This window comes from Ctenopharyngodon idella, chromosome 22 (assembly GCF_019924925.1).
Source record: "Ctenopharyngodon idella isolate HZGC_01 chromosome 22, HZGC01, whole genome shotgun sequence".
Lineage (NCBI taxonomy): Eukaryota > Metazoa > Chordata > Actinopteri > Cypriniformes > Xenocyprididae > Ctenopharyngodon > Ctenopharyngodon idella.
Genome location: NC_067241.1, coordinates 27,432,303 through 27,449,240, shown reverse-complemented (window position 1 = coordinate 27,449,240; position 16,938 = coordinate 27,432,303). Strand labels below are relative to the sequence as shown.

At 37.7% G+C, this 16,938-nt stretch overlaps 1 protein-coding gene across 2 annotated transcripts in view; it reads right to left on the bottom strand.

Annotated features, from left to right (window-relative positions):
- Positions 1 to 1,020: 1,020 nt before the first annotated feature.
- Positions 1,021 to 16,938, bottom strand: part of adcy6a (adenylate cyclase 6a) — a 79,738-nt gene continuing 63,820 nt past the window's right edge. For both annotated transcript variants that reach the window (XM_051879992.1, XM_051879993.1), the window contains 18 exons: positions 15,890 to 16,017; positions 14,533 to 14,691; positions 14,286 to 14,427; positions 13,745 to 13,873; positions 13,536 to 13,564; positions 13,283 to 13,430; positions 12,557 to 12,654; positions 10,704 to 10,791; positions 10,505 to 10,621; positions 10,021 to 10,182; positions 9,733 to 9,908; positions 7,814 to 7,837; positions 7,685 to 7,714; positions 7,369 to 7,501; positions 6,946 to 7,209; positions 4,306 to 4,510; positions 3,496 to 3,620; positions 1,021 to 3,399 (listed from right to left, as the gene is read on the bottom strand). In XM_051879992.1, coding sequence (XP_051735952.1) covers positions 3,271 to 3,399; positions 3,496 to 3,620; positions 4,306 to 4,510; positions 6,946 to 7,209; positions 7,369 to 7,501; positions 7,685 to 7,714; positions 7,814 to 7,837; positions 9,733 to 9,908; positions 10,021 to 10,182; positions 10,505 to 10,621; positions 10,704 to 10,791; positions 12,557 to 12,654; positions 13,283 to 13,430; positions 13,536 to 13,564; positions 13,745 to 13,873; positions 14,286 to 14,427; positions 14,533 to 14,691; positions 15,890 to 16,017 — 2,286 coding nt within the window. In that variant the 3' untranslated portion in view covers positions 1,021 to 3,270. The remainder of the gene's footprint in view (positions 3,400 to 3,495; positions 3,621 to 4,305; positions 4,511 to 6,945; positions 7,210 to 7,368; positions 7,502 to 7,684; positions 7,715 to 7,813; positions 7,838 to 9,732; positions 9,909 to 10,020; positions 10,183 to 10,504; positions 10,622 to 10,703; positions 10,792 to 12,556; positions 12,655 to 13,282; positions 13,431 to 13,535; positions 13,565 to 13,744; positions 13,874 to 14,285; positions 14,428 to 14,532; positions 14,692 to 15,889; positions 16,018 to 16,938) is intronic.

Here is a 16,938-nt window from a genome sequence, read left to right as displayed (position 1 = left end):
GTAACTTAACATCTGATCCTAGATCAGTTATTTCATCCTATTTTAGTCAGTTTCTGATACGAATTAAAAAAGAAACAAAACATTAAAGGGATAGTTCACCCAAAAAGGAAAATTCTGTCATCATTTCCTCAATCTCAGGTTGTTCCAAATCTATATAAATGTCTTTGTTTTGCTGAACACAAAAGGAAGATATTTGGAAGAATGTCAGAAACCAAACAGATCTCATCCCCCATAGTCAATGGGGGGCAACATCTGTTTGGTTAATGACATTCTTCCAAATATCTTCCTTTTGGTGCTTTTCCACTGTGTGGTACTACTCGGCGCGGCACGGCTCGGCCCGTTCTGTACCGAGCTGTCCCGTGCAGTGGAAAAGTGCCAAAAAGTGAGCCATATCGAGCCATACCAAACCGTACCATGCAGTGGAAAAGCACCATTTGTGTTCAGCAGAACAAAGAAATTTATATAGGTTTAGAACAACCTGAGGGTGTGTAAATGATGACTGAATTTTCCTTTTTGGGTGAACTATCCCTTTAATGTTTTGTTTCTTTTTTAATTCATATCAGAAACTGACTAAAACAGGATGAAATAACTGATCTAGGATCAGATGTTAAGTTACCTTAGCACTGGTATTTGAATTACAAAATGGCTCAACTCACCAAATGCATGAAATATTTACTGAGCAAGGCATCTCCATTTACGGGTAAAGTTCTGAGATGAAATTAATTAGTTGATACTAGTTTGATTATTGAAGTCATTGAAGTTGATTATTGAAGCTACTAAAGGGATACTGAAGTCACTATCATTAATTGCAAACAAATTAAAAATTAGATTTCCCATTTTTCACCCAATAATGATGATAAAACTAGTGAAATCTACAATGTGCCCATCAATAATTTGAAGCAACTAAAACTCTTTAAAAATAATGCATCGTTTATGGTCACTTTATAATGACTAAAATATACCAAAACAAAGGGATTTAAACAAAAACCACAAATAAAAAGGCAATCACAAAAAAACAAATAAAACAGACATTTTTTATTTTTAGAGGGGAAAAGTTTGTCTATATTCAAGAGTCTTTTCTCAACTTTCCTTTGCAAAGTTGAAAAGCTTGTCCCTTTTCTAATCCTTCGAATAAAGTAAAAAAAAAAAAAAAACAAGATTGAAACAAATAAACGAAAAGGTAAATGAAAATAAAGAGACGATCAGGAGTCGTTCAGCCCTGATCTAGACAGAGGCCCCAGTGAGGGAGTCAGTAGTACTAAAATAAACTCCTGCTTGTTTCCTTCCCTCACGCTGAATCTCTATTCGTGTACGCTTTTATTGCACATACTGGACGGAAAACAACGGGGCGCCCTGCCTTTGGTACGAACGTGATCAACTGACATGCAATGACCAAGCTACTATCACAGCAAGTTTTTAATGAGTGAAGAACACAGCAGGAAAAAGACAGTGCTCTGGCCATCATGCAAGTCAATACGCTGAAAGAGGTGGCTGAGTTAACGAACGGTGCGGTAATGGGTTGCGTTCACCAGGTGAATTGCGCGGTTTGGGTCGTAGAAAGTGTGATTTAAAGAGGCACTGTTATCATATACTGAAGTTCTTTCAATTAAGGCAAATGTACTGCGATTCACACTGCACGCATGCGGTGTACGGAAGTCGGTTCTATGTTAGCAATTAGCTGGCTAGTACTGTTCAGTGTTATACATCTAAATGAATCTGAAGTGTACGTTTTAATGATGTATTTTCCCATGTGGCTTTTTCCTTAAAGAGATGTTCACTGCAATGAAGCAGAAAAAGCAGTGGAGGGAATATTGTTCATACGTCACTGACTGCAGTTGATCAGTTAGTACCAACTTGCTTCAACGTCTCAGTTCGGGTCTTTGTTCCCTTTCCTCAGCTGGAATGGAATCATAATAAGAACAACAAGAATAGGAATAAAAAAGGATACAGAGGTGATACAAAATACCCAAACATTAAAACTTAAGGGAATCAAACAAACAAAAATCGTAGAGAAGATACCACAATCAGACATGCTTTTGAGCTGTTTAGTTTGGCAAGAAAGCAGCTAGTCGTATCATAGAAACCTCACAGTGAAAAGAGTTATGCCCCTTCGAGATTACAAAGCACAGTATTCAGTCATAATTTATAGATATATTTCTTTCATTTTTAAAAAAGTCCTTCTAGAATGAATTGGATCTCGATAAACTGTCTTGTACCGTGGTATCCAATGCCGTGGCTTTTCCCCAGATGCCTCCGAAAAACTCTTTTTTTTCCTTTTATTTCATTTTGTACCAAAAATACTTCTTTGAAAAAAGAAGAAATGGTTGACGGAACACACAAAACTAAACTGAAGTCTTCCTTGAGGACGTGTTAAAGGCCCAGACCTGGTCGTACTTCCTAAAAGAAAAAGAAAAAAAACTACTGTTCCACAGCTTTCCACACACTTTTCCATCTAGAATTTGTCATTCTGAAAAAAAAAGCAAGATTTTAAATTAAATCATTCGATCCTTCATATGATCCGGAGCACAACGCTCTGCCAGTCACCCAGATTGCTGGTCAATCAGTGTGATTTACTTTAAATGATAAAACGTCATAAAAACAGGAAAATCGAGGGATGAGGACGTCAGAGCATTACATAATATTCAAAACTTCCGCAAACGTTTTGACAACTTCTTTTCTATTAAATACTTTGGTCTTTGGTCAATAGTTCTCTTCTTAATTTATACAGATACTGTATTCGTACACGCACAAATATACGGGCGTACATGTTTATGTACGGTATAAATGTGTATCTGTTTTCCACACTTTTTCCATAAAGGACTTTTTGCACAAAACATCAAGATCAAAATAAATAAGGAATTCCGAACAAAACATGAGTACCTGTATTTATATTCTCCTGAAATAAAAATAACAGAGGAAAAAAAAAAAATGTCACAAAAATAAAACTGGAGAAAATGCCTTATGTACAGCGTTTTTCTTCGGCAAATAAAGGCCTTTATTAAATAAACAGACTTTGCATCTTTCAAGCAGCCTGAGGAAGAGGCTTAAAAACAATCGTCCTTCAAGGTGCACAGCCATATCCACGACCGCCACGACTCTCCAGTCTGGAGTCTGCTTTTTTTTCTTCTTTTTTTTCTCAATAATCCTTCTTTTTTTGTTGTTTGTTTTTTCTTCAAGTGATGGCAATGGCTACTTGTTTGTCTTCAGCGTGCCTGGAGAAATCCTCCTCTCTGGGGAATTGTGGGAATCCAAAGAAATTCTGGTGCACTGCTAACTGTTGGGAGGTCGGTCGTTCAGGAAGTAAGTGGTCATCTCACCCTTGCCTTTCACCTTTATGAGTCCTCGACACTCCAGCTGGTAACCTTTAATGGCCAGCACCTGGTGCAGGTCTGTGGTCACCTGCAAAACATCCAGTAAAATAGCAAAAAATCACTTCTACGTGACTTACTCACGATGACGATGACACTATGTGCATCTACAGGCTTAAAGGTTTACCTGAATGCGGTCTGGGACCCCTGTACTGTCCATCCGACTGGCCACGTTTACTGTGTTTCCCCAGATATCATACTGGGGCTTCCTGGCTCCAATAACTCCTGCAACCACTGGCCCAATGTTCAGTCCTGCACACACATGCATATGCCAACCTCTTAAAAACATACTCTAACTCACAGAGTAGCATTCTAACAACTTTCAACACTCAAATGTATCTAATATGATAAAACAGCGCTGCGTTACCCCACATACACATGACCGGAAGAAGCGGAAGTGGCGACTGCGGCATAATAAAAGCTCCACTGCTCTCGAGACGTGTGTCGCGCTTGTCTCTCATTAGCAATCGCTCCAGCGACCTCGTTCACCCTGATTTATACTACAGTAATGTTAATAAATCTTTAATACATTAGCTCATCCATGAATATAATTTCTGCCCGAGTCTCGTAGGATTCTTTTCCACCAGATGTAGATATGAAGACGACACCTCCCATGAAAATCAAGGTGTCATCAAGCTACGCCTTTGTTTTGAATAAGCGACCTCTAGAAGCAAAAACTACATAGTGTGCCTTTAATCATTAAAAAACTTAAATAAAGTTTTTTTTTTTACTAAGATCATGAATAATTAATTTAAAAATACTATTTTATTTGTGGAAAGTAGCACCACATGACATTTTACAACCTGAACTACGATTATAAAGAGACTTAGTTGTACCACATGGCTTTGATTTGGCAAACCAAACATTTTCAAATGTTTCTAATAAATAATCAGTAAACAATGGATTTCTATGTGACACTGTAGGTTTTGACACATACCGATCTTCATCTGGAAGTTGTTGAAAGAATGCTCATTGATGTATTTCATCTGTTCGCGGAGGTGCATGGCATAGTCAGCCAGAGCGGTTATATGCGAGCGGCCTTCCTTGTCATAGGTGGAGTCGTTAAGGCCGGATGCCGCCATGTAGGTGCTGCCAATGGTCTTTATTTTCTCCAGCTGCCTGTATTTCTCCTCACTGATGATCTGTAATAGCGAGAGGGGTTTTCATCAATATACACTACCTTCCACAAATGTGGGGTCAGTAAGATTTTGTTTTGAAAGAAATTAAAGCTTTTATTCAGCAAGGATGAATTAAACTAATCAAAAGAAGTGACAGTTAAGACATTTATAATGTAACAAAAGATTTCTATTTTGAATAAATGCTTTTTTTTTTTTTTTTTTTTACTTTCTATTCATCGAAGAATCCTGAAAAAAATGTATCATGGTTTTCACAAAAATATTAAGCGGTACAACTTTTTTCAACATTGATGATAGTAAGAAATGTTTCTTGAGCAGCAAATCAACATATTAGATGATTTCTGGAGGATCATGTGACACTGAAGACGAGTAATGATGTTGAAAATTCAGCTTTGATCACAGGAATTACATAAATTGTAATATTTTTTCACAAAATTACTGTTCTTACTGTATTTCAGGCCTTAGCGAGTGTAAGAGACGTCTTGTGAAATGACTCTCAAAACCGCTCTGGACATGAAGTTCATGTGTTCATGTCCTCATATATTGAGACGGCAGACGGTGAAAACATTGAGTGTTAGGGCTGAATGATTAATCGTATTTGCTATAAGTATTTGCTATAATATCGCGATATGACAAAACAGACTTTTTAACCGCAAAGGCTGCGATTACACGCTCGCTATGTGACAAGCGAGAGTCAAGCAGTCAACTTGGCACGCTTCGCATATGCCTAGCCTACAGGAAAGCACAGTTCATGTTTAATCTATCTAATATTGTGTTGGTCATACTATACAATAGAGATGGGAGAAAAGATTCTCTCTCTAACGATTCTGAGCTTAGTTTTTAACCACAGATGCGCGATAGCGCTGCTTATGCTTTAGAAACTTATTCTGCTTGCTTGAAGCGAATTACAAGGACATTCGCGCGCTTCATTGCACAGGAAGGATGCGCTGTGAGAAATGCGTGCTTTGCTGATGCTTGCAGTGTGTCGTCTCGCCCGCCGATATTTTCTTTACAAATGCTCTACGAACGCTGCCTTAGTTATATAGTTATGTTCAGATATTCAGATATTCTTAAATACTGAAAGCACTCTTTGTTTATTGCTTGTAATATGTTTTTTCCCCCCCTCTTTATTATTTACTAGCTTTTCTCCTGGTTTCACAGACAAGGCAAGCCTATTCCCACACTAAAATAAATGTTTGAGCTGTCTTAACTGAAAGCAGCTTGCACTGACATGTCTTAAAATATATCGGTGCCATTGTTTTGTCTCAAGATGCACAGCATTATTGTTTTTTTCTAAAGCACGTTTAAAAAACCTACTTAGATGTCCTAATAGGGCCTAATACTGACTTAATCTAAACCCTGTCTTACAGTATATTAGTTTATTTAAAATTCTTAACATGCAATTGTTTTAATTAAATTTTTTAATGTGTAATTATTTTAAAAAATACTTATACTTTGCATATGTAATTAAATAATAAAGTTTTATTAATAAGACTAATCAATGAGAAAAAAAGATCAAGAATTGTTTTGGAATCGGACTGTGACTCCCAGAATCGGAATCGAATCATGAGGTGCCTAAAGATTCCCACTCCTACAATGACTTATTGCTTGTCTTTGTTGAATAATACAGAAGATAAAAAAAAAGCTTAAAAAAATAATCGCATATTAAAAAACGCAATATTGGTAAAAAATAATCGCAATTAGATTATTTTCAAAAATCGTTCAGTCAGTTTGTGTATCAGATTAAACCACGCCGTTCATTCACATAGAGACGCGCAGAAATCACTTATTAGCGACACTGACTAGGTGTTGGCGCATAATTTCTTCTGTGATAGGCTGTTAGATTAATCCATATCGAGTAAAAATGTCCAGAGCTTATCAACGTAAATTTTATAGCAATCTCAATATTATATGGACCAGGAAACCAGTCATAAGTTGCACGGGTATATTTGTAGCAATAGCCAACAATACATTGTATGGGTCAAAATTATCGATTTTTCTTTTATTCCAAAAATCATTAGGATATTAAGTAAAGATCATGTTCCATGAAGATATTTTGTAAATTTCCTACCGTAAATATATCAAAAAATTATTTTTGTGGGTGGATATGCATTGCTAAGGACTTCGTTTGGACAACTTTAAAGGCGATTTTCTCAATATTTAGATTTTTTTGCACCCTCAGATTTTCAAATAGTTGTATCTCGGCCAAATATTGTCCTGTCCTAACAAAGCTTATTTATTCAGCTTTCAGATGATGTATAAATCTCAATTTAAAAAAAAAAAAAAGACCCTTATGACTGATTTTGTTGTCCAGAGTCACATATAGTTTATCACCCAGCCCAAAATAGCCAAAATAGATGCTTTCATAGTCGTCACACAGATTGGTTTCATAATTGAAGATTCCCTCATACCCTTCAAACACCAATGTCAAGCCTTCTAACCTCATCAAAGTCAGCGATGATCTCATTGAGGAGCCTCAGACACTCCACTCCCTCGTTGTTGGCCTCCAGCTCCACGTAGAACTCGGAAAAGTTGCTGATGGAGGCGAACATGACAGCCACGCACTCACACGACTGGTAGTACAGCTCGTCATTCCTCCTCTCTCTAGCTAGAAAATGGGCAGCCACATCTTTGGGCAAGATGTTGTGGAGAAGCCGACGGTTGTAGGCTTGAAGTTCCTCCATCTCCTCCTTCTCTTCTGTGGCCTGTGGAGGAACAGACGAATTGCATATTTCAAATTTTGAAGCTATCAAATTCTCAATGTATTTTATGAACAAATTATTTATCGTCACGTTACTTTGCATCTTAGTGAATCAAGAAAACAGCAACAAAAAGCTGGTCTATCAAAGTGGTTCAAACCTGACCTGAAGTTTCCAAAGGAAGTCTAGACGAGCTGTTGACTCCACTTGCTGGGCATGTAGGTACAGTGCTAGTACAAATACAGTGAGGATCACTGGGGTCATGACCTTTAGGGACACTTTAGTCACCCTGAAAGTACTGCAACAAGAGAGATCAGGTCAGCCACAGGATCAATTATTTACATCACAGCATGGATGTAACAGAATACAGCACACACAACCACAACAAAGATTAGTGTCTCCAGCCAGGTAAACATTAAAAGCAATTCAAATAATTCAAAACTCAATAATAATAATAAAAAAGAAATCTATTAAGACATACCACTGTTCAGTAGTTGTATTGAAATTGGACCTGTGGAAAAACCATCAAGATTAAACATTTCTACACTTGTAAAAACAATAAATTATCATATATGAATAATAGAAAGCATAAGAGATAAATTTGTCTCACCATTGCAGAGTTTCATTGAAAACTCTAGAAAAAAACAAACACACAAACAAACAAAAAAAACAGCAAGAACACTTGTTTAAATATGCAGTGCAAAAAGTACACATCGCAAGAATTATTAAATCTTACAGCATTTATTTTTAACACAAATACACAAACTGAATATTCAAATCAGAAATATAGTAACCACATTTTCAGTATTGGGGGGAACAAAAAGTGTTCATTTTATAATTACTATTGCAAACCACTGTGGTTATTTTTAACTAAAACCGCAACTATTAAAATCATTTTCATGAACTAAAATAAGGATGAAATAAAGTAAATTAAAGCTAAATATTAAGGGGACCTATAATGCCCCTTTTACAAGATGTAATATAAGTCTCTGGTGTCCCCAGAATGTGTCTGTGAAGTTTCAGCTCAAAATACTCCACAGATCATTTATTATAGCTTGTCAAATTTACCCCTATTTGGGTTTGAGCAAAAACACGGCGTTTTTGTGTGTGTTCCTTTAAATGCAAATGAGCTGCTGCTCCCGAACCCCTTTCCAGAAGAGGGTGGAGCTTTAACAGCTCGCGCTTCAGTTGCTCAACAACAACAAAGCTGGAGAATCTCACGCAGCCAAAATGAGGATTGTCAGTAACAGTGTTTGTTGTAGTCCTTAAACTTTAAAAGAAAATATCTCCCTTTGCATTGAACTTTGAGCATCGTAACTTGGGCACCAACAGATGTTGCAGATGTCAACCACCCCTTTAAACAAAAACTAATAATAAAATTACAAAAGCTGAAATTACTAAAACTGAAAAAATAAATCAAATTAAAAATATATCTAAATACTTTAATTTAAATAATGCTAAAGTAACAAACCACAAGTCACAGTATTTAATACTTTTATTAGTAAATGAATATAATTCAATGTTATTATACAGTACTATTCAATCTAATCACAATTAGCAGACCGCAGGTCAGATCAAGTTAAGGCTCAAAGGTGGGATGATGTATTTTTGTAGGCCAACCACTGAAGTTAGCATCACACTGGTTCCCCAAAAAACCCAATAGGATTTTTCCTCTGGCTTTTGGATTATTGCAAAAAAAATAAGCTCTGGGATCAACAAAAGTTTATGAGACTTGTACGTTTTGTCCATCGAGATAATTTTCACAAATGAACACAACATTTATGAATTTTGAAGCCGAAATACAATCGCCAAAAATAAAAAGCTAAACGTAAGCTAAACGAACTACACCGTGGTCACTCAACGTCACCACCATTGCGCTTCAAACAACTCTTTCATTCTTTATTAAAAATCATTTTCCCTGAAAGTGTGAGTTTGAATAGTTTGAAAAGAGCACGATTATAAACACAACGAGGCTGTGAAAGCAGACTAGTGCGTAGATGAGTTTACCTATTCGATGCGATGACATTTAATGTCCCCAACAAATTCTATATTCCCATTTAGCAAGTTGTTAGCAATCGCCTTTTTCAAGACGCATAAAAGTTTTTAAAAAAATCATGAGTGGGGTATTACTGGTGTGTTTTATGTCGTAGAATTAGACCATTTAACCAAAATCCCATTCAAAAAACCCACTGACCTGGGGCGATGGAACAGGAAGTGCTAAAACTCTTTTCCGGGTTTTGGCCTACAAAAATACGTCATGCCTGCAGCACTCTATTATCATCTGAACATAAAGCCACTACAAACTAGTGTTTATGGGGTTACCGGGTTTATGGCTGCTATAAATTTGACCTGTCACAAGATGGCACTGTTTTCGACACTCTTGATGCTTCAAATCTTTTCCCAAAACCAATCAGAGAAAAGCTTCAAAGATTTAAGAGGTTTCATGTCCACATCCCTACTACAAAGCTACTTCCCTCTGTTGAGATTGAGCTATACTGTCACCCTCTAGTGGCTGGCAGTGGTACTTACAGGGCATTGGCAGTAACAAAGAGGTCTGCATTGTCAAACAGCGCCACCTCTGGCCACTCCACAAGCAGCAGGAAAGTGAGCTGGATGAGCAGCATTAAAGCCAACTTCCCTATACTGCTGATCTGCAGGAACACTGAGCAGGCCAGCAGAGTCAGGAGCACACTGTAGCTGAAATACTGAAACAGAACCTCAGGTAAATATAAGGACGCTTGAGTACAACCTAAAGTCAACACGGAATCTGTAATGTGTCAGTTTTTCGATCTTGGTGTGATTATACACTCTTTTTACCTCAGGGAAGGGGCAGGAGGGAGTGTTGCTGGGACAGATATCCAGGCCGTCGGCTGCAGAGCGAGACAAGTTGTGAATGACACAGGGAGTCACCATCTCTGACGACGACCAGTTAAACTGCTCTGCTACACAGTCCACCAGCTTCTGTGTGTCACAGGAAAACTGTGGCGAACAAAAAACACACTCAGGCTCCAAAATATACAATCATTATGTAGATACAAGCTCACTGCACTACTTTTCTAATGCTTTTCTGCCATTTTTGGAGCTTGACAACCCTGGTTATCATTTATTTTTATTTTACGGATAACAACATTCTGGACATTCAGAAAGCTCTACGTGTTTTGGAACAACACGAGGGTGAGTAAATGGTGACAGAATTGTTCTTTTAAGTGATCATACGGTCTCTTTGGAAGAAATAAGATTGTTAGCTGAAGTGTTAGAAACACTACTCTTGTGTGCGAAGTGATTTGGCAGCTCTGCGTACCATATTGACAAAGGCAGAGATGAAGACGAGGATGATGGTGAAAACTCCCACCAGTGTGCTGTTGGTGCGAGACTGAACAATCTTCTTGGAAACAGTCTGCATGGCAGCGGGGAAGAGCTGCGAGACAGAGAGATACAGGCCAATTGTACACATTTGTAAAACGCAAGAGAATGAAAAGCAGCGTAAGTAGACTGCTTACCTTCACGCAGGAGTAAATGGCACAGATGAAGAGGATGTTGGCGAGAATGATGAAGATACTGATGTAAATTCCCAGCATGACCAGAGTACTGCAGAACACAAAGGAGGTTTCAGTATCATGTTTCAGACTACTTAACCATATTTTGAGGACAAATATGTAGCCAGAAGTAAGATAAACCAGACAAAACCTCAGTTTGGGGACGTCCTCATTTGTAAAAACAGTATAAAGTAAATCAAGTTTTTAAATTGTAAAAATGTAGAAAAAATGTACAAATGTTAGGGTCACATTCGCGACATTTCATCGAATCCGCTTGTCTTGAAGTCTTGAAGTAAAGAATACCATTTGCGGGTCAAAAACTCCAAGTTTCAAGTGAGAATCCTGTCTCAACATCCATTTATGAGCACTATTTATTCATATTACACATTTAAGCTTGTATAAATGGACTGATGTATATACTACAGTCTCTGGGCTCACGCCGTCCTGGGCACCAATATTTTAACAATTCATAAAAGATGAATCACTGTCTGGCCATCTGGGATTTTGATATGGAGAAAAAGGTTTGAGTCACAATTATCATGATTTCCCAGTAACCCCTTAAAGGGATAGTTCACCCAAAAATGAAGATGATCCCATGAATTACTCACCCTCAAGCCATCCTAGGTGTAAATAACTGTCTTCTTTCAGACGAACACAATCTGAGACGTATTTAAAAATATTCTGGCTCTTCCCAGCTTTATAATGGTAGTGAATGGGGCTCATGATTTTGAAGTCCATAAAAGTGCATCCATCCATCATAAAAGTAATCCATACAGCTCCAGGGGGTTAATAAATGCCTTCTGAAGCAAGGTGCTGGGTTTTTGTAAGAAAAATATACATATTTAAAACTTTATAAACTATAATAAGTAGCTTCCAGCAAATGGCTGGATTGAGTTACAGCGGAAGCATAACCTCTGATGTGGTGTATGACGTATTGACGAACACGGATGCGCAGATCATAGAGCAAAACAAAACAACAGTCATGAATTAGAAGTCTAAAACGAGAAATTTCGATATAAGAGAAAAGGAGCTTGAGTTTGTTGCCCAGCCCTATTTGTTTGAACAGCAAGAGGCATCTAAGCTTACGCTACTCCTACATCCTGCGTCATACGTCATGTCAGGGGTTACACTTCCGCCATAACTTGATGCGTACGGCCATTTTCTGGAAGCTAGTTATTATAGTTAATAAAGTTATAAATATGGATATTTTTCTTACAAACCCATCGCTTTACTTCAGAAGGCCTTTATTAACCCCCTGGAGCCGTATGGATTACTTTTATGATGGATGAATGCACATTTTTTGGGCTTCAAAATCGTGAGCACCATTCATTACAATTATATAGCTTGTTAGAGCAAGGATATTTGTAAATATATCTCAGATTGTGTTTGTCTGAAAGAAGATAGTCATATATACTTAGAATGGCTTGAGGGTGAATCAATCATTTTTGGGTGAACTGTCCCTTTAACGAGTGGACTGTCAATAGCGTAGCAATGTATGAAGCACTGCTCACACAGATGTCACTTTCAAACCAAGCAGCTGTTGGTCAACATGACAAAATAGCATGACCAACATGAACATGAACAGAATCTGCATTGGGAAATTTTTTGCCCTCGTGCAAAACTTTAGATTGCACTGATTTTTTTGGATGAATGGATTTGTCCACGACTTTTCGCTGAGCAACGGAAAATGTGACTGCATCTGTAGGGTGTGGGTTAGGGTTAGGTTATAGTATTTCTGTACATAAAACAATAGAAGTGTATGGAATGTCCTCATTTAGATAGCTAAATAAACGTGTGTGTGTGTGTTGATCACTCACTGAGGGAATATGACGATCTGGATAAAGGAGATGAAACAGAAGACCAGCAGCGTACAGGCCACATAACCGCCGAAACGATCATCTACCTTCTTAGAATACTAAGAAACAAGACAAGAAAATAAAATATCATCAAAACATGTTGACTTACCAATCTGTGTCAAATATTAATGCTGCGTACACCACAAACTATAACAATATAGAACACTACAATGATAACTACATTAGCATCCAAACCAGCAAATGATATTGTTCTGTTTATAATAAGCACACTGCAGTTTTGTCGTCTGCCACTTTAAATGCTCAAGCTCTTTAAAGCAGAATAGATTCTGACTGGCTGTCAATGTTTTTATCGTTCATCAGTTGGAAAAGTGATTCCAACAATATTGTTCCTTTGTGTCATTATCATTATAGCAGGACTTTGCAATTCTTTTATATTAGGAACGATTTTTAGATTTATATCTTTATCGTTGTTACAGTTATCGTCCTTGTTGTGAACGGCCCTTAACCACATGACATGCTAAAAACCACTCTGAACAACTCCAAAGAATTCAGTCTCCTAGTTTTCTCCTTCTTAAATACCAAACAGGAAATTGGAGGACATCTGATCTTGCATGAGCTCATCCATCCTGTTAGTCTGCTAGACGAACAGCACTACTAAATTAAACTGGAAAGGGTGGGGAGATCTGGACGGGAAGCTGGAACTCAGCCAGTGTCTTTGAGTCTGACCTTTTTCTCCAAGCTGGAGGTTTGGAAGGTGAGCAGGAACTTCTTCACGTGGTCTTTGCGGAGCTGGTCAATACTGCGAGCATCAATGGCACGGCCCAAAAACTCATCCACTTCGTCCTCTGGGTTCAGCGCCTCCTGAGCCCCACGGCTGTGTTCGTGAGCAGAAGAACAGTTAGAAAAACACATGTTCAGTTTTGCGTTCTTTTCCCCCCCAAATGCATTTATTCTCAAAAAGACAAGAAAAAACACTCACTTGTCTTTGCTGGATTGTTCATCAATGCCCTGAGTGAAGAGAAGGAACAAATGTTACCCAGAAAAGATTAGAAAGATCTGAGAGTAATATAGGAGGACAGAAAGAACAACGTTAAGGTAGAAAACGGCTAAAGGAAGACGAGAGAGAGATCATGCGAGTGCCATAGGGAGTGGGTGACAGATTGAGCGACAGGTCAAGTGGGGTCTCACCATCTGTCTGAAGACTTTGGAGTCTTTAGTCCTGGAGAAGGATCTGTCAGGCACCCATCGCGGTACCAGACCCTCGTTAGAGTTCGTCCGCGTGCGCTGCATCTTAGCCATCATGGCCTTCTCCTCTTTCTGAAACAGGCAAAGCAAAAGTATGGTGGTCAAAATTCTTGAATAAAAAGATGAATGAAAATTAGGGATGAACCAATATTACAATGATTTTCATGTTTTGACAGATAACCAAAATGGCAGACAACCGATAAATGTTAACCAGTATTAAAGTTCTGTACATTTTTTGTCTAAATAGATAAAAAATAAAACAATAAAAGAATGTTTTCAACTAAAAACAGAAAACTTTTTATGTGTTTTGGCTGTTAATTGACATGACAACGGCATTTTGGGGGCCTGAAAATGCTAATTAAATCCATTAAATTTTTGTGAAAATTATCAAAAAAACGCTGACGGTGGCTGGCAACTTTAAAAAAAAAAAAAAAAAAAAAAAACACTGGCGGGGAAAGAGTTAAAATGTAATGACGTGTCTGACCCGCTTCTGACTGCAGCCCAACACTAGGAAGGTCTCAATGCTGTTCTCTTTCAAATAGGCGTTTCTCTCCCCTCCAAAACCTGGTTCCACCTCATAGTCTCCATTCAGGTACTGCAGAGTAGCTTTAGTGATGTGGATCCTCCTGAGGAACATTAATTTTGCAGTTACTAAACAGTCTGTCCAGTGTTTTGTATAGCTGTATGTACATGTATGATGTGTTTATCTGTGGTCTGTCATAAACTCTCACCCGGCTTTGCCTCCAGCCTCCATGTGGTTGGCCAGCGTGACGTCGTTGGACCACACGTCGAATTGCCACTTTCTCAATCCAAGAACTCCACAGTGCACGCGACCACTGTGGATCCCGACCCGCATGTTTACATTGACCCCCGTGACCTCTCGCACCAATCTGTGACCCAAACATAAACATGTTATCAATAAACCACATGCTGCAATTAGTGTTGTTTTAGTATTATTTATATACTATTATAGTATTTAATAATATTTTGAATTATATTTTGCAATATTACATTAAAAGTAACTAATTGCGTTAGTTACTTTTTTATGAAAAGTAATGTTACATTACTTTTGCGTTACTTTTTCTCACCTGGGCTGGGCTTGCTTGTTTGTTTTTTAATAACAACAAAAAAAGTTCTATTTTTGGCAAATGTAAAGACCCTTTCACACCAAAAGTGAACTGAATAAGCCTCAGGCTGAAGGAAACGTATATTTACACCTGTACAGTAGAGGGCGCAGCTCAAACAAACCTTTCAGCTGTGCTGCTATTCTGGATTAAAGAAGAATAGGATACAGGAGAAGGAAGTTCACTCTTATTTTTAAATCTAATCTAAAATCATTTTTGCTTATTGGTATGGTTGAATTAGATCATTGAAGGTCAGCAGTAAAGACATCGGTTAATAAAGTGAGATTAAATACATAAAGTATATTTGTGTAATATATTTAATTATTATAGGTTTGCATAAAATTCAAAGTTTGCATTTCACTGTTTTTATTCATTTTGAGGAATACTGAATGTTTTCGTGCAAGTGAGATGAGTAAATGCATGTTCACGTTAGTCTAGAACTACAATAACCATCATGTTCACACAGCGCACACAACACCTCTGCACTTTGTTTCTCTCAACATGGAGACAGGAGAGCTGTTAGTCAATAAATGTGAAAAAGTAACTTGGATTACTTATTTGAAAAACTAAGATATTTTGTTGTAAATTGAAAAAGTAATGCATTACTAGTTACTTGAAAAAGTAATCTGATTACATAACTCAAGTTACGTTATCCCCAACACATTTATTCACGTCAGTCTCTTGTACATTACGTGTGCATGAGTGCGAGCGTGAGCAATAATTTGCTGGCTGCAGTTCACTTAATGCCAGCGGGTGTCAATAATAAGAAGGGTTTCTGAATTCTACATATAGCCCCTTTAATATAAAAATATATTTATTACCATAATTTTTTTTTTTTTCAAAAATTCCTCATAAAATATTTAATATTCAACATTAAATAAATTCACAGAACACTATCTGTTCAGATGGAATAAATTAAAACGGTCAGCCGAAAGTTACTGTCTGACAGCTAAGTGAGACGTACGAAATGGCTTCGATCATGTCCACCCCCATTTCCACACAGCAGTGAGCGTGGTCAGCTCTGGGCTCAGGTAAGCCTGACACGCAGTAGTAACAATCCCCCAGGATCTTGATCCGTAAGCAATGGTTCTCCTGCACACACACATACAAGAGGGAACAGAAGTTAATTAGAAAGTTCAAGCTGGGAAGATGGCAGCTTCACGCTGAGGTGTAAAAAGAGGGTAGTCATTCTGCTTAGTGTGTGATACAGAGAGAGTGTGTGTGATTTTTGTGTGTGCATGTGACATACTAGCTGCGTCCCAATTCAGACGCTGCATCCTTCAAAGGCTGCATTCGAAGGCTAAATACGTCACAGCGGCATGACGAAGGCTGTCCCAATTGCGGCCTACAAAAGCGTCCTTCGTTTCTTGGGCCACGAAGAAAGGAACGTGAGGATCCTTCACAGCCTAGCTTATCCCAAGATTCATTGTGCATAAGTGAAAACTGCGATTTTTTGGAGCGAAATTACACTTTTAAATGTATGTACTGGGTTTCAACTTACTCAAATATCAAATGATGCACATGTAAAAAAAAAAAAAAAAAAAACCTTTAAAGTGGTTCAAATGTTTACGTGTCTTATTAAGATGCAATGTTATATAGTTTATACTCTCGGTTAGAGCTGCAAGATTCTGGATAAAACGAGAATCACAATTTTTTTGTTTAAAATAGAGATTGCGATTCTTCTACGATTCTGAACAGACGACTAAACAAAATAACATGTAATTTACTATAAGTTCTGACAAAATATTGATTGCTGCAGTCTATTTAAAAATGTTTAATTCATTTGAATGAATCTTTTTTTTAATGAATGATCAATGAATGATTCAGTGACTCCCTAATATACTTGTTTCATTACTGGATGAACTTCATTACTCTCGAACTTTGCGGACTTTGAAGGATGCAGCCTGTGAATTGGGACACAGCTAATGACAATGGATATCCATTACAGCGAGTAACAGGTAATAAACAAAGTCAAAGCAGAGCAACACAGTAGTGGTGTTTTGCTCCGGAATG